We start from the raw sequence: 23,811 nt of genomic DNA, 5'->3' as shown, positions 1-23,811 counted from the left end.
GGAGGGACCGCCGCTCCCGGCCGCCGCGATTTCCTCCTGACACCTGGTGGGCGCTCCGAGTACTGCGGCCTCCTGGTCCCTGGCAGGGCGGGAGTTTCCTCTTCCTGCTGCTGGAATGAATGTGGATTTGAGGGCGGAAGGACTGATTCCTGGACGGCTGGGCTGTGGGTGGCAGAAGCAAGGGGTGCGTGTGGGCGTTCACGCTGTGATACCAGGGCCTGCCTGCTGCCCAGGGCAGAGCGAGGACCCTGTGGGTGTTGGGGTGGGTGGATGCAGGCCCGGCCTGGTTGTGTGGGAAGGTAGTTCGCAAAGTCAGCGCAGGGTTGGGGTGCTTCCGAGGCTGCTGCACCGGAGGTCTTGGGGGAGTGTCCTGTGCAGTGCGGGGGCTTTGCAGCAGTGCTTCGAAAGGTGGGGTGGGGCGGGGACCGGGAGAGTAAGTTCTGGCCTTGGACTTGGAGGTTCTTACTGGCACTCAGCACCCCTGGAAAGCTGGGGAGGTGCAGGACAGGTGAGGTCCAGACAGGTGAGGTTGGGACAGGTGAGGTCAGGACAGATGAGGTCGGGACAGGTGAGGTCGGGACAGATGAGGTCGGGACAGGTGAGGTCAGGACAGGTGAGGTCAGGCAGCAGGACGCAGGGGCAGGTGGCGGCAGCCTTCATAGGGGCCAGAGCCGAGTCGGTAGGGATGCTTGCTTAGGGAGGAGGCAGATGGGAGTGCTGAGGCCAGTCTTTGGAGGGAAGGATTCAGGTTAGCAATGCGGGAGGTGGTTGTTAGCGTCTGTGTGGCCGGGTGACCTCTGAGGTCAGCCTGTGTCAGATGGAACCGCACAGTAAGATTCTCCGTTATGTTTCTTTGCACCATCGGGGATTTGGGGTCCCAGAAGAGGCAGGTCTTGCCCCATGGCAAGGGTCGTGGCAGGAAGCGGGGCGGGGTGGGTCCTTGGCTGGCCTCTGGAGCACGAAAGTCTCACAGCACCCTGGCTTGGCAGCCGCATCTCCAAAACTCCAGGCAGGCAAGAGTGAGCGGCCACTGCCCTTGCCCAACCCGGATTGGCACCGCTGCAGATCTGCATTGGGGGCTGCAGATGCCCAGCTAGCTCTGGATACCCCTTCCCACAGGTCCGTGTGAGATGGGGCGGCAGCCATGCTCCTCCTCTGCAGAGACACCTGTGGATGGGCCCATGGGTGTGGTCAGGTTCCTGTGCAAAGGAGTGCATTGCATGGCCCTGGGAGCTGTTTTCTGTCCCAGATGTAGGACAGGGTGGTATCCGCAGGGCACAGATGCCAGCTGACACACAGGGGCACCCAGATGCCGACTGACGCTGCCTCAGTTGTGCTCCAAGCGTGCCTCCTCCTTCTGTCCATCCAGCATACAGATTTGTACGGAGTGCCCGCGGTGCTGGGCACTGGTCTAGCCTAGTGATCTCAATGGTGTGGACCCGAGGGGTGCTGGTTGGTACCTGTCCCACGTGGTCCCTGCCTTTGGGCTGATTCTGGCTTGGGGTCATTGGCGGGTGGCCCTACAGTGCCTTGTGACACCGTGAGCAACCCAGCTGCTGAGGAGGACCCCAGGGCCCTGACAGGAGAATATCATTGGCTCAGGAGCTGGTTCCCCTCAAGCTCACATCAGCGTCTGGGAGCATGAGGACTGAGTTGGGGTTGGGAGAGAAACCAACTCCTAGGGGCCGCCGTCCCTGGAGCCGGAAGAGAGACCTGCAGCCCACCAGCCTCCCCAGGGCCCTTCCGGTGGGGAGGGGTGCCGGTTCTGGGAGCTGCGAGCTGCTCACCCCTCCGGTTGTAGCTCCAGCCAGCCTTGTTCAGGATGCCATCCCTGCTTGAAGCTCAGTGTCCTCTGGATGTCCAGATCTTGCCTGTTGGCTGCTAACCAGCTGTGAGGGATCACGGGGTGTGGGCTGGAACCCGCAGTGCTGCCTGCGGTGGACTGGCCGCAGGTTCCTGGGCATTCCTGGGCAGTGGAGGAAGAACGCCTTGCCTTTGGAGGTTGAGCGTCTGGGGCCTACAGCGTGAACGGACAAGAGACAGATCGACAGGAGAAGAGGGGCACGATTTCAATATTTTTAGTCTTCTAGGCGCGGGGGCTTCACAGATAAGAATAAAAACCAGCAAATGTGCTTAGGCTCGGGAGCGTGCATACCGTCTAACCAGAGGAGCAGGCTGTGGGGCAGTGGCTAGACCAGGGAAAAGGGGGTTTGGACGTCGAGGGGTGGCACGTGGTGGGCACATGACTGGGAACTCCGTGGGGGAGGAATGGGAGACGGAGGTCATCTTGGCAAAGCCTGTGGATGCAGATTCATCAGGGGCTGGCCCCTATCTCAGGCGATAAGGGGCACTCTCCAATCCTGATACAGGAGCAGAGGCGGGGAGGGTGGGGTGGGAGGATGGGGGTGATGCCTTGATTTGAGGCAGAAAGGGGGAGGTAAGAGCTCTCTTCCTGCATCCGTTGCTTCTTATTTGGCTTCAGCAGAAAATAATCCTTCTGCGGGGAGCGGCAGGCTCCATTCCGTCCGCCCGCTTGGCCTCCTGAGCCTGTCTGTCTGGGAGGGCTTTTTCCTGTGCTCTGCAAGAGCCCTCTTCTCCCTGCCACCCCAGACCCCCCACCCCGGAGACTCCCCAGCCCTTCCTCCCTTCCCCAAGGGCCGTCTGGCCGTGACTGATGTGAGCCTTTTCTTCCTCACTGAATGGTGAGTTCCTCAAGACAGGCCCCACTTCTGTGCCCTTCCTCACACCCCGCTCCCTGCGGGCAGCCATGGGCAGCTGTGGCAGTTGCCTGGGAGCCATCTCTGCACCTGTGCCCGGCACCCCACTGGGCATTGGTCAGCCCTGACCGGCCGCCGAAGCTGGCACCCTGTGCCTCCGCCGACTAGCCCTGGGGTCACTTCCTGCACTCCCTGCTGGGTCCTACACACTCTCCAGCTGCATGCCCTGGGCAACCTCCGTGCTGCATCTGTATTTTGGCATCTCAAATCCTTTCTTGCTGTTGTGTCCATGGCTGCCCGCAGGGAGCAGGTGCAGGGAGAGGTACAGAAGCGGGGCCTGCCTTGAGGAACTCGCCGTCCAGTGAGGAAAAGGCACAGTCCAGTCATGGTCACACGGCAAGAATTCATTAGTAAGGCATCAGGGGAAGAGCTGGGAACCCCGAGATGGGAGGTCTGGAGCGGCTGTGTCTGGGTGGAGAAGCGGCCCGAGCCATCACCCTGTCCAGTTTCCTATAGGTGACTGGTGGGCAGGTGCACAGCTGGGGAAATGTGCTGAAGCCCCGCAGGGAGGTCAGGTAGAATTGGGGTTGAACCCACATCTCCTCTGGTGGAAGGAGGGTGGCCACTCTTGCTCAGAGGTTCAGAAGACACCCGAGAGGGTGAGCTGGGATCCCCAAGGGAGCTGCAGGCCAGGGGGCCTGGGTTTCTTGTGGGGGTGGCTTCCATGCCCCCTGCCAGTGCGTTTCTGCAGGGGCTGACTTTGGTGTGGCTGGGAGTATAGTCAGGCATCAGTGGGTCTGAAATCCTGAGGCTATGCATGTGTGAAGGCTCCCTGTGATCCCGTGGTGGCAGTGCCGTGCCCCGGGACACTGAGTGGTTTTTCTCAGTGAAGCCCCACCCTGGGCACCACGGGCAGGCGGGGGAAGGAGACCGATGGGGGCTGTCATTGAAGATGATGCCGGAGTGAGTCCCGCCCGCCCTGGACTGCCAGGCTCACACCTGCTAGCCTCGATAGGAGCACTGGAAGGCAGGGGCCACCTCTGTGCTGCTTGCCAGCACCCCACATCCGTTTGCGTGTGTGCTCCAGAGCTGGTGCCCACCAATGTTTGTGCCCAAGAAGTGTTCCGTGTGATGAGAGCGTCTTTGAGGTGAGTCCCTTCCTTCCCCTCCCCATGCGCCTCTTCGAAAGCCTGGCATCCCAGGCGCGCCTGCGTTTCAAGGCAGTTCCTGACTGCAGCCCAGCGTTGCTGTGGATTTGATGGCATCTTCCAGGAAGCTGTGGCCAAACTCCTCCTGAGCCTCCACAGTCCCCTAGAGAGTTTAGCGTTTTCATCTAGAAAGAGCCTTGCTTGCTGTCTAATTGACTCCCTGGGAGCTCCAGCTGCTGTTGGCCAGCTGCTGATCTATTGCTCCTAAGATAGACTTCACACAGATTTTCCCATCTGCAGCATGTGTATTATTTTTGGGTAAAGTAATGATCTGCTTTCTGGGTCTGTAAGCCTGTCCCACCCTCCGGGAGGCCTGGATCTTCCTCTGGGAAGCCTCGGAGATTCAGTATGCAGGTTTCCGTCTCGGCTGCCTCAGGGTCAGGTGGAGGCCAGGTTCTCAAGAGTTCCCAGCGTGCCACACAGGGGTACCTGCTTCCTGCAGAATCAGATGCATTTGATGCCTTGGGAGAAGCCCCACAGCCTTCAGTGGCCCCATTATGTGCAGAAGCAGCCTGGCACTAATCACGCTGCCCGGCGCCGTCTGGCCAGCCCCTCCTGTCACCCAGCTGGGGCTCAAACCATCTCCCCCTCTTTTCTATGTGTCCAGGATTAACCTTCCCCGTGGGTTTTTGTGTGAGTGCATTTTCTGTGCCTTGAAAAGGTTTGTATGTAAGTCGTGGCCTGAGAAATACCAGTTGTCACCTCCCAGCCAGAAAGCATGGCTCATTGCTAACTAACAGATTCTGGTGTGGCCTCCCCAGGACCAGCCTTGGGGTGACGCCCTCCTGTGCCATCCCCTCCCCCTGTCGCTGGAGTTACACCCAGTATGGGATAGGACACAGGCTAGATCACTGGCAACATGACAGAGAGGGGGAGTCCACCCACGAGCATGCGGCTGCTGTCCAACTCAGGAGTTAGCTTCAAGGAAAGCCGTGGGGAAGAAGCGAGCAGCATGGTATTCGTCTTTCTTTCCAGCCTCCCAGGCTCCTGGGACAGGCCACGCCAATGCAGTCTCTCCTCGTGCTTGGAAGTGTTCAGGACAGAGAGGTTCACACACACACGCACACACTCTCATGCACACATGCACGCACACCCACACATGCACCCACATACGCATGCACTCATGTACACACACTCATGCCTACATGCACACACTCACAGCTGTACATACATGTGTACATGCACGTACATGCCACATATGCACACACTCGTGTATACATGCACACACCCATACATGCTCACGCACATTTTACACACATGCTCACCCACACCTGAACACATGCACACACGTGCACACACCCATACAAGCACACGCATACTCACATGCACACCCATGCACACACCAAATGCACACACACACAGTCACACTCATGCATATATGCATGTACCCATACACACACACATACATTTGCACACACACACTCATATGCCTGCACACACACTCATGCACATGTGCACACACCCCCCCACACACACACTCATCTGCACACGTGTGCATGCGCCATCTGGCTCCACCTCCACACAGTGGCCCTTCCATGGAGGCTGGTCCCCAGCATCCTGGTCATGAATGACTTCTGGCCATTTTGAGTCACATTTAACTTCAACGCCTTGTCCCCTGAGGCCGCTGACCACCACCAGGAGGTCTGTGGGGACAGTGGGTTTCTCCCCAGCAGCCCTGGAGGCAGTGCATGGCTCCCAGAGCAAGCTCAGCATTGAAAGGAAGAGGCGTTGGGGGTATGCATTCTCCCACGGAAAGAAAATCAAGAACGGTTTGTGGAGAGAGAAGGGAAGGGAGCAGAGGCCCCGGGACATTTCTAGAGTGAAGGGGCAGCTGGCAGAAGCCGCAGGTCCATCCCCGAGCGCTGTGCTGTCGGAGCCGGCCCGGGGCCTGCCAGGGCGTTCCTCCTGGCTGGTTAGTGGCAGTGGCCAGGTGAGTCCCGGAGGTTTTCTCACGTGGACTCCTCGAGGCCGCGGGTCTTACCCAGAGCCCTGATTGTGGGTGGCCGGTGGATGAAGAGCCCCTCCCGTGGATTTTCTGATTGTTAGTTTGGTTGAGGGGTGTGGTCTGAGGTGTCGGGCCTCTTGTTAGGGCCCCGCCTCCAGTCTTTTAGATGGACCCTAAGGCTCCAGGAAGAGTGTCTGTCTAGTGGGTATCCTAAGGCTCAGTGGGTATCCTCTCAATGAATGAATGAAAGGTGGGTTCATTTCTTTGGACGCTTGGACAATTGATGACCAGCTTGGGGTTGAAAACAACAGAAATGTCTTCTCTCTTAGTTCTGAAGGCTAGGAATCTGAACTTAAGATGTGGGCAGGGTCACGCCCCCGCTGGAGGCTCCAGGGGAGGGTCTTCTCCACCTCTCCCGGCTCCTGGCGGCCGGTGGCCGTCCTCTGCCCGCTTAGCTTGTGGTTTCAGCTCTGCAGCCTGCCCCGTCTTCACGTGCCTGCGTCTCTGTCACTGCCCACCCCCTTACAAAGATTTGTCATTGGATTTAGGGCCCAAGGTCTCAAGATCCTCACTCCCATCCCCAGAGGCCCCAGGAAAGAGCCCAGTCATGTGTTTCAGGACCTGGACGCACTTTTGTGAGGCACCTTCAGCCCCCTGCACATGGTCATGCAACAGCCAGATGTCATGCAGGAAGTGACCCCTGAGAGCGGTGCCTGCCCAGGGTCGGGCCTGGACAGGGGAACCACATGCACACGAGGGCTCTGGACAAGTGCCTGCACTCTGCTGTCCGGCTGCAGGTCTTCCTGAGAGTTCAAGGGAGGTTTCAGCACAAAGCCTGCAGGCCTTGCAGCTCCTCCCAAACCTGCCACCGCCATGAAGAGAAATGGCTCAGGGCTCTCTGCTCACCACTTTGGCCCAAATCCCAGCCTGGATGGAGGTCTTGTGCCTCTCCCCTGAGGCTGAGCTGAGTGTTCGTGGCGACAGCTTCACATGCTGAATCTGCAGTGGCAGAGGAAGCCACGTTGTGAGGCATCTGGTCACCCTGCCACGCCGTCTCTGTGCAAAAGGCACCTGGACGTCCGCAAGAAAGAAACCCTGTTAAATACCAGGGGGGCCTTAATTTGGAAGTAGGCACCTTATTTCTTCATCTGGTATGGGTGTGACACCGAGGGCCCTTCTGTGCCGGGCCATCGGAACATTACTGTTTGACCAAGTTAGGGCATTGATTTGGGGGCCTGCTAACCAAGTAATGGGGAAATATATGCCAGCAAATAGCAAAGGCGAGGCGGTGTTTCTTCCTTTGCCATATTTTGCCAGTGACTGGAGCCGAGTAGCATCCCCGTGACCTGTGCGTTGGCCTGCTGGAGCATTCTCTTGGCCTCTGACACCTGCCTTGTCGCAGATGACAGCCACATCCCTGGCCCGTGCTTAGTGTCATGAAAAATGGAAATGTGGCTTTGAGGAGTCGCCCTGCCTTCCAGCCCAGGGTCAGAGTCTTTATGTTGGAGGCCCTGGGGCTTGGCAAAGTCTTGCTGACATGTTTCTAATTGATAGTCAGTGCGGGTTCATGCTGGTGGCCATGAGGACTTGTGTCAGATTTGAACGCTTTGGAAGGGTTCGTGGGGGCGGGGCATTCTTTCCTTCTTCTCCAAACTCTCTCCTTCTAGGAGGTCATGGTACCCTTGCTCGTCTGCGTTCTCGTTCTTTAGAATTGCTCCAGTTGTCGGTGAGAGGCAGCACCAGAGGGAAGTCGCTTTCGCAGGCCGGGGGTTGGAGTTTCACCGCCGTGGCTTAGAACAGGCAGTGAGGATGCTGAAGGGAGGGTCTTAGGAGATGGAAAGCGATGGACGAGGAGCGGCCGCCATAGGCTTCCTGGCTTCTGACAGCAGCACCCTGTAGGCAGGCACGTGCAGGCACAGGCACACATGCTCACACACACATGCACACTATGCACTCCCACACACATGCACACACACACACGCATTACCACACACACATGCACACGCACATGCATTACTACACGCACGCATGCACACTATGCATTCCCACACACATGCACACACACATGCATTACCATGCACACACACGCACACTATGCATTCCCACACACATGCACACACGCACACACACATGCATTACCACACACACATGCACACTATGCATTCCCACACACGTGCACACACACACATGCATTACCACACACACACATGCACACTGTGTATTCCCACACACATGCACACACACATGCATTACCACACACACACGTACACTATGCATTCCCACACATATGCACACATACACATGCATTACTACACACACACATGCACACTGCATTCCCACACATGCACACACACACACACACACACTATGCATTTCCACACAAACGCACACACACATACTCATTACCCCCACATAAGCACACTATGCATTCCCACACACATGCACACACACACATATTGCCACACATATGCACACAATGCATTCCCACACAGACATGCACATATGTGCACACACATGCAAACACATGCATTCCCACACGTGCACACACATGCACACAAGCATTCCCACACACATACATGCACATACGTGCATTCCCACACATGCATACACATACATGCACACACATGCATACACATACATGCACATAAATGCATCCATACATGGATACATGCAAAGATACATGTACACACATGCATTCTCACACACATATACACATACACATATGCATTCCCCCACATGCACACATGCATTCAACACTTTCACACACAGGTGCACACACATACATTCATACACACATGTATAACATGTACACATGCACAAACAGGCATTCACACATGCATGCATATGCATTGATACACATTCACACACATGCTCACATACATTCATATACACACACACAGGCACACAAATACACTTACATGCACACACATGCATTCATACACATTTACACACATGCACATGCATACACACATGCATTCACACACGTGCACACATGCATTAACACACAATACACTGGTGTACACACATGCATTTATACACACATCCACATATTCACACATGCCTGCACACACATTTACACACATGTAGTTATATATTCACACACAGGCACACATGCATATACATGCATTTATACACATGCACACAATACACATACATGCATTCACACATGCATACACATGCATTCACACATATACACACATACACACATGCATTCATACATTCAGACACATGCGCATGTGCACACATGCACATTCACACACACATACACACACCTTTACATATACACACGTGCATTTGTACACGTCACACATGTACACACATATGCTTACACACATGCACACACACTTACATTTATACACATGCACTGCACAGGCAGCAGCTCATCCTTGGGAAACACTGACCCCAAATTTTAAATGCAGGTTTGGTTTGGAATTGATTCTGACACAGAAAGCTGAGCCGTGAGCAGCCGTCAGGATTGGATGTCAATGACAAAACCTGGGTGGCAAACATGTTCTGGATCTTTCTTTTTAAAACAGGATTTTTGTCTTCTGAGAATGTTTCTAAAATGGCAGTTGGTGGCAATTTGGCAGCATCCATTAGCAATAAAGAATGTGCACACATGTGCGTGAGTGACCCAGCAGTGCTGCTTTGAGGGACGGACGTGCCTAGCAGAAGACGTTAGTACGTCCGTCAGGCCGTGTTTGTCATCATGCAAACTGGAACCCATCCGAAGTGCATCGGTAGGAGACGGCTTAAATAAACCACGAGTCCATTGTGCCTGGGAGATGCAACAGGTGTTGCCACCAAGACCTACGTAGATAGGCTGTGATTTTCAAGAGCAAATTGCAGAACATGGAGGGACAGTACCATTAAAAAGGCATGGTGGCTCACACCGGTAATCATAGCACTTTGGGAGGCCGAGGCAGGTGGAGCATGAGGTCAGGAGTTCAAAACCAGCCTGGCTAAGATGGTAAAACTCCATCTCTACTAAATATACAAAAATTAGCTGGGCATGGGGGTGGGCACCTGTAATCCCAGCTACTCGGGAGGCTGAGGCAGAGAATTGCTTGAACTCGGGAGGCGGACGTTGCAGTGAGTTGAGATCGCGCCACCGCACTCCAGCCTGGGCGACAGAGTGAGACTGCATCTCAAAAAAAAGAAAACTCCAAAGCCACAGAGCTTCGTTGTGACGACTGTGTTAGTGTGACCGGCATGTGCGCCTCCGTCCTTCACACTCACAGAGCCGGAGCACTGGTTACACCTGGAGAAAAAAAGCACTTTTCGTTTTCACTGCACAAATCTGTGTTGTAAGATATTTCACAGGAAATTGAGTTACTTCCACAATAAAAACTACTGAAGAAAATGCAGGCAAGCTGAGGTTCAGGCCCAGATGGCCCCGCAGCCCCTGGATACTTTCAGAAGAACCACTCAGGTTGCTGGTCTTCCTGGCTGGGAATTGGGAACCCATTATGGGTTTCCGGGCCGGGAGTGTCTCTCTGGGTTGGTGTGAACACTCAGCTCAGTGTACCTGTTGCTGATTCGGAAGACCGAGCCGGCCCCCATCCGTTACATCGGAGTGCAGGTGGCGGAGTCTTCCTCACTGGGGAGGGGGCTAAACCCCCATCTCTATGCAAAGCAAGCCTCGTCTACTTTAGGTCAGCTGAGAATCTGCTTGCCCTTGTGAAGTAGCTTTGTGATAAAATAGTATTTTGAAAACAAATCATCTTGCTGGTTTTACATGCCTGCAGGGCCTGCAGCTGGCTGGGGTTGGTCTAGAGAATCCAGTCCTAGGGATGTCTGTGTGGGTCGTGTTTTAGAGGCCAGGTTGGCCGGGCGTGTGGAGGGCGCTGTGTCGTTTGCATATGAATGGGTTCTTGGGGCTGCTGTGGCTGTGTGTGTGCTCTGCTCTGTTGTGAGTCTGTCCACGCACATGGCTGCTCCGTCACGTCTTCCATGTGAGCAAGCATGGCGGGTGGCTTGGAGCCCGTTGAGGATGAGCACACACTGGGTGCAGGAGGCACTGGGCCTTGAGCCTGGCATCCTCGTTTCCTGTTGGGTGTGGAGACCCGGAAGAGGTGTTCCTGGAGCCACAGGAAGCTGGCACTGCTCCTCGCCTCTGGGCTCGTCTCTGCCTCGAGGCCCCAGTAGGCACCTGCTGGGTCTCTGGATTCCTCAGATCCAGTTCACACCTCCCTCTCTTCTCATCCCTTCCTCCGAAGCCTCTCCAATCCACAGCCTGCAGCCGTGCCCCTCCCTGCTCCGGGCTGGGGTTTCTGAAACGTTCCTGCCACGGGCTCTCACAGCTTCTGTGCGTGTCCCGTGAGTCTCCCGGGTGGCCCGCTTCTCTGACGCGCTCATTCTGGCTGCAGCCCCACTCCCGTCTGGTTGTACTCTGACCCGTCTCTCCTGGCCCCTTGTCTGCAGGGCCCCCCTGGACGCCCAGGCCTTCCTGGGGCCGATGGCCTCCCCGGCCCTCCGGGGACTATGCTCATGCTGCCTGTGAGTACCCTCATCGGTCGGGTTGGGGAGGCGGCTGGGGCAGGCGGGCTCCAAGCCAGACCCTCCGAGGCTGCGCCGTCACCTGAGAGGCCTGTGGGCCTGCCCCAGCCTGCGGTCTGGCCTGGGCACCACGTCACTGCTCCCAGTAACCCTCGTTTTGCACCTGCAGTTCCGGTTTGGAGGTGGCGGCGACGCAGGCTCCAAAGGCCCCATGGTCTCAGCCCAGGAGTCCCAGGCGCAGGCCATTCTACAGCAGGCCAGGGTGAGTAGTGCCGGGTCCCCAGGGGCCCGAAGGGGACAAAGCCCAGCCCCAGGGCCAACAGGAGTGAGTGAGTCAGGCTGAGAGCCCAGCTTGGAGGGAAGTAGCTGTCCGGGCCCCACAGTGCCAGCTTCCCAGGGTCTGGAGCTGTGGGAGCCTCCAGTCCTCAGTGACCAGGAGGGGCCCGAGAGCTCAAGGACTGTTTGGGGAGTTTCTCAGGGGTTCTTCGTTGGTGCTGAGGGCCCAGGTTCTAACTTTACCGGGGCTTCTGGGCCCCTCCATGGCCTCTGACCCAGAGGGGCCACCGTGCACCATTTGCTGACCTCTGCCTCTGCACTAGCCCTCTGCCAAGATCTGGAAGTGGAGCCCGAAACCCACGTGGCTCCTGGAAGGGGCTGCCTGGGCTGGAGCTGAGCAGAGCCGGCTCCTCTAGGACAGAGCCCTTGGGCCCCAGAGCCCCCCACTCTCAGCCTGGGGGTCGTAAGGAGCAGGGTCCGCAGAGGAGAGCTTGCCTCCCTCTTATAAAGTAGCTCATCCATGGCCTGTGTTTTCACGGACGTGGCTCTGGATTGTGCATCGCCCACGATGGATGTAAACACTGCCCCACGGGGCGAGCGGGTGGGTGCGTGATCCTTCAGTGGAGCGCAGGAAAGCTAAGTAATCCCTTGTTTGAGCAGTATTTATGCAGCTCCCCCAGCAGCTGGAGTAGATGTTAATGATGGCAGTGCAGAGGTAATTACAGGCCATCGTGAGCACTGGGTCGCTGCCTTGGCACAGGTTGCTGAATGATGGAAGACCATGTACGGCCAGTCCCGCTCCCTGCGACGGGGTTTCTGGGCTTGGGCCCACCTGCCTGGCCTTTTATCTGTGTGTATTTTAATTGGAGCCAAATGGGTGATAGGCTGTAAGAAGATTTTACAATGCAAAACAAAATCTTCTAAAATTAAAATGGCATCTGCTGGGGAAACAGAGTCACTGGGCGGCCACAGAAGCAGCCCTGTGGGAAAGCAGGGGACCTGCGCTGCTGCGGGGGTCAGGGGGGCGCATCCAGATAGGGTGGATGGGCGACAGAGACCCCAAGGCATGTGGGTTCCTACTCCCCCAAAGTACTTTCCCAGCAGCTGGGAGTGCCTGAAGGGCCTCCCGTGTGAGTCCAAATATGTGCTGACTCAGCTTGAGCTCAGGTGTAAAATGTGCTCCTCAGCCCAGCCCAGAGTAAGAGACTTATTTCAGATTTAGCCAAGGGTGATGGGCTGGGAGCAGGCCCTCTGTGTGGGCTGGAGAGAAAGGAAAGAGGGAGGAGGCCCGTCCCTCAGGGGAAGAAAGGGGGGCCCACCGGCTTCCACCTCCCCATGTCCCACGTCACTCCCGTTGATGCTGAGAGCCCCGAAGAAATCAGGGGGGCTCTTGGGGAGTCATCAGCCTCCTCTTCCAGAGTCTCGTGGCCCTTCCCCATCCAGTCTGCCCCTTCCCTCCTGCCACGTCTCACAGCTCAGGCGCCAGCAAGCCGGGGCACCGCTGCTGGGGCACGTTCTCAGCGTGTCCCGCTTTCCTTTGCAGTTGGCACTGAGGGGACCAGCCGGCCCGATGGGTCTCACAGGGAGACCCGGCCCCGTGGTAAGTCATTGGCAAATCTGAGAGCTGAGCACGATGTGGGGACTGGCCCACTGCCTGTGTCCTGGGTGGACGGTGGCAGGTGGCCTTGCAGCCATGTGGACACAGGGCGGCCCTTGGTTCAGGGCCTATTCCCAGCAGGGTGGCCAGGGGGACCAGGAACCTCTCGGTGCTGCCCCATGTTGATGGGGGTTGGGGATGGTGGCTGTGCCTCCAAGTCACCTGAGGGAGTTAGCAGGATGGAGCTGACATCAGCCATCCCTGGGAAACAGCCCCCAACTCCATCCTGAATGGAAAGGAGCCGGCAGGAATCAGAGGAGGAGGAGGAGGCCCCTCCTCACGCCTGCATTGGAACTTCAGGCTTCCCCTGCAGAGAACACGCTATGAGCTGTCGCCTGGAGAGGGGCTCCTTGGAGGGAGGGGGTCCTGCCGCAGCCGGAGGCTTGGGGAAGTCCCTTGCTCAGGCTGCGACTTTGCCTTGTGGGCCAGGGATCTCCGCTGATCTTTGCAGCCTTGTTCCAGAGTCAAATAAAACGAAATGTGGGGCCAACCACAGGATTTCCCGCCTCACCTGCCCCAGCCCCGTGGCCTCAAATAACTCTCATCTAGGATCCCCGATGCATAAGAAACATACAGCCTGTGCCCAGGGACACTCAGGGGCTGGCAGTGTTGGGTGCAGGGGCTGGGTTCTGGGGCCTCCAGAGACACAGAGGGGTTCAACACTATAGGGGCCCCCGACTTTGCCATGTGCCACTGGCTCTGGGCCTGCTCCCCTCCACACAGGGCCCCACTCAGGGCCGGCCTCACACATCTGGAGATCTGGCCTTGTGGGGCCCGTAGCAGGTGCACCGCTGCCGGAAGCCTTGGGCTGTAACAGGCCACAGTCAGGCTCACCCTGGAGAGAGAAGCATCTCCATGCGCTTTGCGGTGTGTTTGAGGGGCCCAGGACCTAGAATTTTATTCCCGATTAGGAAGAGATCCAAACAACTCCATTTCCCTGCCCCGGGAACATCACCGTTCTTCCCCTCGTTCTGTTCGAGGCAGGCAGGTCGCGCTGTGTGTGCTGAGCACCGTGGCCGAGGCCCTGTCTCCTCTCCCTGCCCCCTCCGCTGCCACCCCCAGCCCCTCCTGTGCCTCGGAGTCCCCCCTTGAGCAGACGTTAACCCACACTGTGTCTCCCCAGGGTCCCCCTGGGAGTGGAGGTCTGAAGGGCGAGCCAGGAGACGTGGGGCCTCAGGTACGTGGGATCCTTGCCTTCGCTGTGTGGTGGGCGCCGCCCGTTTTCCGGTGGCGGTGATGGCGCGCATGGAGGCGCCCCAACTGCTGCCTGTCTTCAAGGAAATTAGTGGGAATTGTCATTGCTTGGCACAGTGCTGAGGTGGAACAGAATTCACTCCGACGCCCGCAGCAGGAATGGCTGCCTCTGTTCTGTCCCTGGCCTTCACTCTGGACAGCAGATCGTGTCCTGTGTCCAAAATGCCCACACATTGGTGGCATGGACAGCCAGTCGTGGGCAGGGCCAAGGAGCATGGGGACAAGGCTCTGCTCTCTCCCGAGAAAGGCGGACTCACCACTGACCCTTTGTCTCTTATCCCCGGCAGGGTCCTCGAGGTGTCCAAGGCCCACCTGGTCCTGCCGGGAAGCCCGGAAGACGGGTGAGTGGCTGGCTCAGCGACAGCAGCTTGGGTGCTGAGGGAGCCCAACCCTGGGGTGCGGGTGCCCCCAGCAGCCAGGCTGGCCCACAGGAAGCCAGGTTGCTCCCCTTCTTGGGATGGGCACGTCCATCCCCAAGGCCGCCTCTGAGCCAACTGCCTGGGAGGGGCGCCCTGTGTCCTGGGCGCAGACACAGCTGACCAGGCCTCTGTCCTGGGCACATTCATTTAGTTTAATCAACATTTCTAATTCAAGAAACTTCCCAGGCCCTTTGGCAGCAAACGTTAGGAAGACAAACTACCAGCAGGCCTTAGATCTTGAGGGCAGCGTTGGTCCTCCAGAAGTGGCCTGATTCGGGGGCACGGGTGGGCCTTCCTGCCCCTCACCTGCTGTCCTGGCTCCTGGGGTTTTCTGTCTGGTGTGTGGCTCTTCTGGAAGGAACTGGTGTGTTTGCATGTGACCGCGGCTCCTAAGAGAGGACACGCGTTTACAGATTGCTGATCACCACCCACGCGGGCTGGACAGGCCCTGGGAGCCCAGACCGTGCTCTCAAAAGTGGGCCTTCTCCACCAGCGGACATTTCAGACATACCCAGTGCAGGGTTGGATCGGCTTCGTGTGGACCTCTGCCAGCATGCACTCTTCCTAAGCTACCCTTGACTGCTTTCGTCTGAGTCCACAAGGCAAAAATGGCTCCTTCCCTACTGGTCTGGACGCCCTTGCCTCGGGGAGCGAGCTGCAGCTAGTGGGCAGAGATGACCCCACGGGCCGAAGTTTGGCAGGCTTGAGGATCTAGGCGAGGACCTGGGAAGGAAACGGGGGTCCGGGCTGGATCATTCCGGGAGGGCTGGCAGCTCTGGAGTTGGCTCTTGGTAGACAATTGGACCATCTATTTGGATCCGATTCTGAAAAATGTATCTCCTTAAGGTGTTTCTGTGTCTCCATGAATACTTGCCACCCCGTTTCACTAGGAGTGGTTTCCTAGTCAGGTGGGATGAAAACCTGGACAGAGAGGTGCTGTGGGGACGCTGTGTGATGTGGCCAGCTGCAGAGGGACATGGTGGCAGCACCAGGCATATGCGTGTGGTCTATTTATTTATTTGTTTATTTTATTATTATTATTAGTTTTGAGACAGTCTTGCTCTGTCGCCAGGCATCAGGCTGGAGTGCAGTGGCGCAATCTCGGCTCACTGCAGTCTCTGCCTCCTGGGTTCAGGCAATTCTTCTACCTCAGCCTCCTGAGTAGCTGGGACTACAGGCGCGTGCCACCACGCCCAGCTAATTTTTGTATTTTTTAGTAGAGACGGGGTTTCACCATGTTGGCCAGGATGGTCTCGATCCCTTGACTTTGTGAACCGCCCGCCTTGGCCTCCCAAGGTGCTGGGATTGCAGGCGTGAGCTGCCGTGCCTGGCCTATCTGTTTATGTTTTTGAGATGGAGTCTCACTCCGTCACCCAGGCTGGAGTGCACTCGCACGATCTCGGCTCACTGCAACCTCCCCCTCTCAGGTTCAAGCGATTCTCCTGCCTCAGTCTCCAGAGTAGCTGGGATTACAGGCGCACGCCACCAGGACCGGCTAATTTTTTCTGTTTTTAGTAGATATAGGGTTTCTCCATGTTGGTCAGGCTGGTCTCGAACTCCTGACCTCAGGTGATCCACCTGCCTCAGCGTCCTTCCAAAGTGCTGGGATTACAGGTGTGAGCCACTGCTCCCGGCCACATATGCGTGTTTTAAGGCATTACGTATGCCCAGAAGTTTCACTGCAGAAGAAAAGATGGTGGCAAGAGAGGGCCTCTGAGCTGAGGGGTCGACTCCAAAGCACTCTGAGCAGCCTCTTCAGTTCTTTGCTAGCACAGTCTGCGAGGAATGCTCGCTTCTGGATTTAGAAGCATCTGGGTGCTTTGCAGGGCTGGATCGTGCTGTGAAATCCCGTGAAGTTTTCTGAAAAATTTCCGAGTTTCTAAAAATGTTTGGAAATTTAGAAGAGGGTCCCAGCAAGGCCCCCTATTTGCTGGGCAGGGTGGTGTCTTTTCAGGGCGCATGGGAGCGCAGACAGCTCTGGGGTCTGTTTGGATTTCTCTCCTGTTGCTTCTCTGCTGTCTCTGGTGCTGCCTTCCCTGTCTCCAGTGCTCTGAGGCCAAAGCTGCCCTGCTCTAGATCTTCTCTCTGCTTGGTGGTGGGTTGGAGCCGATGGAAAATGGAAGCTCAGGGCGGGGGCTGTCTGGACTCACCGGCTGGGGTGCCTCGTTGGTGCATAGAGGTCTGGCTGAGTTTCACAGAGCCTGGAAGAGACCCTGTCCCCTTGCACTGCTCTCCCCGTGGTGAGGGTGGGGCCTGCACAGTGGGTCCCAGGAGGTCCAGGCCCCCTTCAGTCCCATGGCCAGTCAGGCTGTGAGTTGGCTGTGTCCGTCACTGGCCGTCAGGAACGGGGCATCCGCTCACAGTGCAGATGCCGCCTCACGTCGCTGTGCCGCCTCGTGAGACCGCACCTCGCTTTGGGCCTGGGCCTCTGCCTTAGTCAAGTGGACAAACCAGATGTGTTCTTTCTCTCCTTCCTCTGACCTCCAAATGTGGAAGGGAGCTGTGCTGTGCATGATGGCAGTGGCCTGCGCTCGCCTGAGTCCTAAGTTCACAGTCCCCCCGACTGACACAGCTTTTCAGCATGGTCCCCTCTGCCACGTCGTGGCGCCTTCTCAAAGCCCAGGGGCAGTAGTGTGGTCCCCCTTCAGCAATCTGGGATGACGTGGTCCAGAAGGACCAGCCTCGTGTGTTCCATCCGTTGGTGTGATGCGCGGAGCGGCCCTGCCCGGGATCCCAGATCTGTGTCGTCATAGCAACTTGGCCACTCGGGCTGTGACCATGGGGGTGGGCGTGGCTTCAGTGGAGCGCTCACTTGGTTTAATGGAAACTGTGGCTCTGGGGGCTCAGTGAACCAGGGGCTCTTTTGCATTGACAGTTTTGCCTCCTCTGTTTCAGGGTCGGGCTGGGAGTGACGGAGCCAGAGGAATGCCTGGACAAACTGGCCCCAAGGTAGGCCACCCACTGCCCTCCTGGTGCCCTGGTGTCACCGTCCTCCCTGGGGTCATGTGGATGGTGTGACCCAAATGCAGGTCATGTGATGACTATGATTATGATGACAGACGGGTCTGTCACTGACATTTCACATGAAGATGGGATTGGTGGGTGAATCTCACCAGCACATGTGACAGATGCAGTTCATTTTCATAAGGGAGAAATTTGCTGCCTTCAAGTGGGTGGCGAGCAGAGATGGGGTTGGAATCCCAACTATGAAAACCGTCCGTGGCTGTGCGGGTGACGAGGCCACACGTGGGGCAGAAGCGGGGCATGTGGCAAGCCCAGGGCCCAAGAGGTCTTGTCCAGTCGGGGCGGATCTGGGCTCCTGGGTGCTGGTGGGTGAATCTCACCAGCACATGTGACAGATGCAGTTCATTTTCATAAGGGAGAAATTTGCTGCCTTCAAGTGGGTGAATGGGTGTTGCCCGTGGGTAAATGCAGGACTGTGTGTGTGGCATGAACGAGCCTGCACTAGGCATGTGCCAGCTGGTGCTATCACCACCCATACCCACCCACTGCTGTGCCCAGTGTCGACCCGTCTGCCCCAGCATGCTGTGAGCATCGCCCGGTCTTGGCTCACCCCTCCTTCTCACCTCCCAGAAGCATTTGTCTAGGGCCATGGTGGGGGCAGGGGAGATACTGTCCTTCTGTGAGCCGCGCACCTTGGACAGCAGCTGTGATTTGGAAGGGAGACTGGAGACCCAGTCACCAAAAGCCGCCAGTGGTCCACTACACCTGTTCCCTGTTAACTGAGGCACCATGGGTGTGGGTGAACTCTGAAGTACATCCCGTGAGTCCCACGCTAGTGAGGTGGCGTGGGGTGATAGGAGGAAACTCAGTCTTGTTGCATCTGTCTCAAAAGATGGTGGTCTTGTTTCAACAACCTGACTGAAAGCCTAAAATGTCAGGTTGTTGGCATCACCCCACGTGGTGTGCACACCCATGGGATGGCCCTGTTCCCGGGCTCCAGGAGATGCAGAGGAGAGGCTGGCCAGGGAGCCAGGGTGCCTGAGGGCAGCCAGGGCTGGCCCACCCACCAATGGGGGGTATGCGCACGTCCCACACGCGGGCAGCCAGCCCCTCGCACTATGGATGCAGCCGTGAGTGAACACACAGGGACCCTGCCCTTGTGGGGCCTCTCTGGGGCAGGGAGATCAGCAGCAGACACACAAGGACGCTGCCGCAGTCGCTGAAATATCGCACAGCTAAGGGTCCGCTGAGGCCTGTGGCCTGGGACTCGGGGATGAAAGCCGACTCTCCCTTCGCAGCCCGTGATGGTGTTTGTGGGGGACGAGGTTGGGATTATAGATGCAAAGCAGGGGGCGGTCGGGGGAGGGCTGGCCAGTGCGGTTTGGGGTGCATACACGCTGCCGGAAACATGTCCGAGACCATGGGGCGGCCATCGCTGTCCACGTGTGCAGGGTGGCGTCTGAGGCAGCCTTATGTCCTTTTTGCAGGGTGACCGGGGTTTCGACGGCCTGGCCGGGTTGCCAGGTGAGAAGGGCCACAGGGTGAGTATTTCCTGTGTCAGAGATGGGCATGGTGGTGTGCAGGGTCTCTTGGGAGGCCCTTCTAGGCAGCCTCAGTTTTCCCGGGGTCAGGTCCTGGCATTTCAACGAGGTCACAATACAAATCTCACGGTTGTCAGCAAATGGCAGTGAGCCCCCAGAGGGTGCCTTTGTTGCTGGGCGGCCAGCCCGAAGAAATTGGAGCTCTTAGCTGCAGCTTGTGACAAGTGAGCCAGGCGGGCCACCCACCTGAGGGTGTGCAAGGGGCAGGAAGGAGTCCTTCCTTTCAGAGGCCACCCTCTGTTTAATGGAGCCCTTTAACTTTTCAGGTAATCCGAGCAGCTGCCGTTTCAGGAGCAGCCAAGGACACTTTGCAACATTAAAGTGGTGGTCCTGGGGGGTGGGGACAACCTCAAGTGGCCACGTGGAGACCAGCCACCAAAAAATGTCAGGTGTCCACCTCTTCCTTATTGTTGGGCGTGGATGATCTCAAATGTGTGTCCCATGAGCCCCGAGCTAGTGCGGTGACCCGGGGCGATAGAGTGAAACCCCGTCTTGCTGAATCTGTCTCAGCAGGCTGTGGCCCTCCTTCAACAACACTGTGATGGGAAGCCTGAGGTGCCCTGCCCTGTTAGGGAGGCGTGGTGGGGAAGGCCCTGCCTGGCCGCCCGCCCTGTTTTCTCAGCCCCTGTTGGGGTGACCTGGCATGAAGGCTTTTTCCAGCTTGTCAGCTGCTGCTTCTCTGACCTGCTTTCTTTGAAGTAGATTTCTTTGATGGCTCCTTTATATTGTAGCACAGTGAGGACATACAGGCACATGAGGGTGTGCGTGCACACCACCCACACAGACACATGTACACCTGCACACACGCCCCCCACACGCACACCCGCACATGCATGCTTATACTCCTACACCCCACATGCACACACATACATGCACACGCACATGTGCATGCACACCCACACACATGCATGCACACACACATGCACCCTAATGTACACACATACACACACATGCACCCCTCAACCCCCAACATCCACACAGGCATACACGTACACACCCCCTCATACCCCCGCACGCTCCACCCACACAGGTACACTGGCATACACACATGCACGTGTGCACACACCCCCCACCCACTCGGCCCTGCTGCCGGTGCCCGTCAGCGTGCCCTGCTGCCCTCCACGATGCCCTGAGAGGGGCGTGGTGTTGCCGTCCATCCAAAGTTGCCGCATCTCTGTTCTCACAACAACCACGTGGAAATGGCACAGCCATGAAGCCCGTCCCTGACTCAGCTCCAGGCCTTTTGCCTGACTGAGGAGCACATATTGAGCGCCCACTGCATGCGAGCCCTGAGGGTGCAGGTGGCACTCCCCGAGGGTGTGAGCCTGAGGCTGCTTCACATGGAGGACTCGGGCTGAGGGTAGCTCAGACCTCAGCTCGGTGTCCTGAGGCTGCCCACATGTGGCCCTGCTGGCCCCGCAGGGTGTTCAGTCCAGCACCTTCCTACCTTCAGACCATCGTGGTGAGACTGGGGTGAGAGTCGGCAGCCCGCATTAACCCAGCCAAGACACGTGTGATCTCCTAGCAACCTTTCCCCATTCTGGAAGGGTCTTCTGAGGGCTTGGGAATCTTACTGTCAGAATTAGAGAAAAACAAAGTAGGGACCTTGGATAAGCCCTGCATGACCTGCTCTGGAGAGGCTGACGCTGACCCTGTTCCCTTCCTAGGGTGACCCTGGTCCTTCCGGCCCACCAGGACCTCCAGGAGACGACGGAGAGAGGGTGGGTATCCTGCCGTCCCTCTGACTGCTCCTGCCTGCCCCACTCCTCGGTGATTTGGGCAGGAAAACCACAGAAGAGAGGCCCGTGGTGTGGGATCGGTCTGCCGCATGTGGAGGGCCAGCTGGGAGAGGGCAGAGGGGCTTCCCTGTGGGCAGAATGATTGATCCGATGCCCCAGGGCATTGGAGAGATGCTGACTGCAACGTGTACAGTTGCTCTGTCGGTGCTGATGATGCGTGGAGCTCAGGGCTAGCTGTCAGGGCCCCCTGCAGGCGACAGGTGCCCCGAACCTCAGTAGCAGGAAAGACGCCGGAGAGCTCACTGAGCTCGGGGCCTCACTTATCTCTTCTGGATGAGGAGGCAGCTGGAGGCGTGCGGGTGGCAGAGAGCTGAGATTTAGGGGAGCAGAGGAGGGTGGGGGGGTTGGAAATAACCCTCTTGTGGGCTGGAGACAGGGGAGGAAGTTCCTGTGGCTGTGGGCCGGAGCACGGGAGGGAGCTGTTCTGCAGCGTGGGTGCACAGGCTGGGGTCTGGTATCCGCCACGCTATCTTCGTGTGTGGAGGGAAGCGTGAGCTCTGGACCACAGCACAGTGGGCTGGGGCAGGGATGCACGAGACTGTGGGTTTCTCAGCTCCTCCCTGCAGCCACCGCAGTCACACAGACACGTTCTGTGGGTATCAGGGATGTTTAGGGGAAAAGCTGTAAGGAGTCCTGGAGGGCGGGAAACAGGAGCAGCGCCAGGGGCGTTTCTGTCTCACCAGCTTTCAGGCTGGCATGGCCGGGGCACCTGCTCCTGTCTGGGCCTCAGCACAGTTGGCTGTAAGATGAAGAAGGAGAGAGGGACCCTTCTGGATGTCAGTGCTTCTGCATTGAGAGGACATGTGTATGCCTGTGTTTGTGTGTGTGCATATGTGTGGCTGTGTGCATGTGTGTGTGCTGGGAGTGTGCATGTGCCTGTGTGTATGCATGCAGGCATGGCTGTGTGTACATGTGTGTGCCCAGGGTGTGTGTGTGTGTGTGTGTGGACAAATGTGTATGTGGCTGTGTATGCACGTGCATGCACAGTGTGTGTGTAGACAAGCGTGTGCATGGCTGTGTATGCACAGTCTGTGTGTGCATGGCCATGTATTCATGTGCAGTCACAGGGCATGTGGATGTGTGGACAAGTGTGTGTGCATGGCTGTGTATGCACAGGGTCCATGTGTGCATGGCTGTGTATGCATGTGCACGCACAGGGTGTGTGTGTGTGGACAAGTGTGTGTGCGTGGCTGTGTATGCACAGGGTCTGTGTGTGCATGGCTATGTATTCATGTGCATATACAGGGTGTGTGGGTGTGTGGACAAGCGTGTGTGCATGGCTGTGTATGCACAGGGTCTATGTGTGTGGGGCTGTGTATGTGCATGCACACACAGGGTGTGGGTGTGTGGACAAGTGTGTGTGCGTGGCTGTGTATGCACAGGGTCTGTGTATCCATGGCTGTGTATGCACGTGCATGTATGTGTAGGCATGTGCAGGCAGGCTATGTGTGAACGTGCGTGCATGTGTGGGGCGGGCTAGAAGGTGCAGTGGTGCTTTGACAAGGCGCAGCATTTGTGAGCAGCCCCTGCATGAGAAGCAGTGGAAGCAGGGAGGCATCCCTCTGCAGCCAGAAGGAAGTCCCTTCTTGCTTTACTCTCCAAGCTGTTTAGAACCCTGGTGGGGACAGCTGGTTCCCCAGAGGGTGGCCCAGGGGATCTTGTGACTCTCCCCTGATGCCCTGCCCTGTCGCAGAGTCTGTCATTCGTGAAGGTCACCAAATCCTTTCAATTAGATGGTCTTTCTGCCCAGCCTTTTCCTCTGGAGAGCTGTGGCACGTGAGCTCCTGAGCTGGCATCTTAGAGCCTTCAGGCCTCACCTGCAGCCTCTGCACACCTAGCAGCCTCCTGGGAGCGAGGACAGTCCAGGTCTTTCTGGCTGGAACCAGAGCTAGTAAACCTGGCATTTGTGAAGCAGCCCCAGGCCAGAGAACCCTTGTCCACCACCCAGGGGAAACTGGTGTCCAGGCTGACAGCTCGTCCCTCTAACCCTGCCTTTGTTCTCCTCCGCAGGGTGATGATGGAGAAGTCGGGCCCAGGGGGCTGCCTGGGGAGCCCGTAAGTCTGTGTCCTGAGTGGGATGGTGAGGCCTCAGGGTGGAGCAAGGCTGTGTCGGAGGCTCCTACTGGAGTAGGGCCTGGGATCAGCCGGGAGCTTAGATGAGAGAGAGCTCAGCCTGAGAACAGACCGACTTGGGCATTTCCCAGGAAATCAAACAGAGGGGGCACAGGCGAGGCTGGCCTGGCAACTCCAGGAGGAGGTCTGAGCCTGCCTACGGGAGCAAGCATGGCCCTCAAGGGTTGTTGTGGGGGGCCCAGGAACAGCGTGGTGGGGTCTGGGGGTATCGTGGGGAGTCAGGGGGCAGCATGTGGGATCCATGGGCATTCTGGAGGGTCAGGGCATCATGGTGGAGTCTGGGGTCAGCATAGGGGGGTCTGAGGGCATTGTGGGGTGGCTGTGGGCATTGTGGGGTAC

At 57.4% G+C, this 23,811-nt stretch overlaps 1 protein-coding gene across 1 annotated transcript in view; it reads left to right on the top strand.

The window, feature by feature from the left end:
• COL5A1 (collagen type V alpha 1 chain) overlaps window positions 1–23,811 on the top strand; it is a 178,068-nt gene that overhangs the window by 92,802 nt on the left and 61,455 nt on the right. The window contains 9 exon segments of the mRNA XM_032261945.1: window positions 11,295–11,369; window positions 11,539–11,631; window positions 13,189–13,245; window positions 14,426–14,479; window positions 14,844–14,897; window positions 17,871–17,924; window positions 19,427–19,480; window positions 21,208–21,261; window positions 23,350–23,394. Of these exon segments, the coding sequence (XP_032117836.1) occupies window positions 11,295–11,369; window positions 11,539–11,631; window positions 13,189–13,245; window positions 14,426–14,479; window positions 14,844–14,897; window positions 17,871–17,924; window positions 19,427–19,480; window positions 21,208–21,261; window positions 23,350–23,394 (540 nt within the window).

The sequence above is a fragment of the Sapajus apella genome, unplaced genomic scaffold (assembly GCF_009761245.1).
Source record: "Sapajus apella isolate SASKATOON/1434 unplaced genomic scaffold, GSC_monkey_1.0 scaffold126, whole genome shotgun sequence".
NCBI classification, from domain to species: Eukaryota; Metazoa; Chordata; class Mammalia; order Primates; family Cebidae; genus Sapajus; species Sapajus apella.
This window is presented reverse-complemented; position numbering and strand designations above follow the sequence as displayed.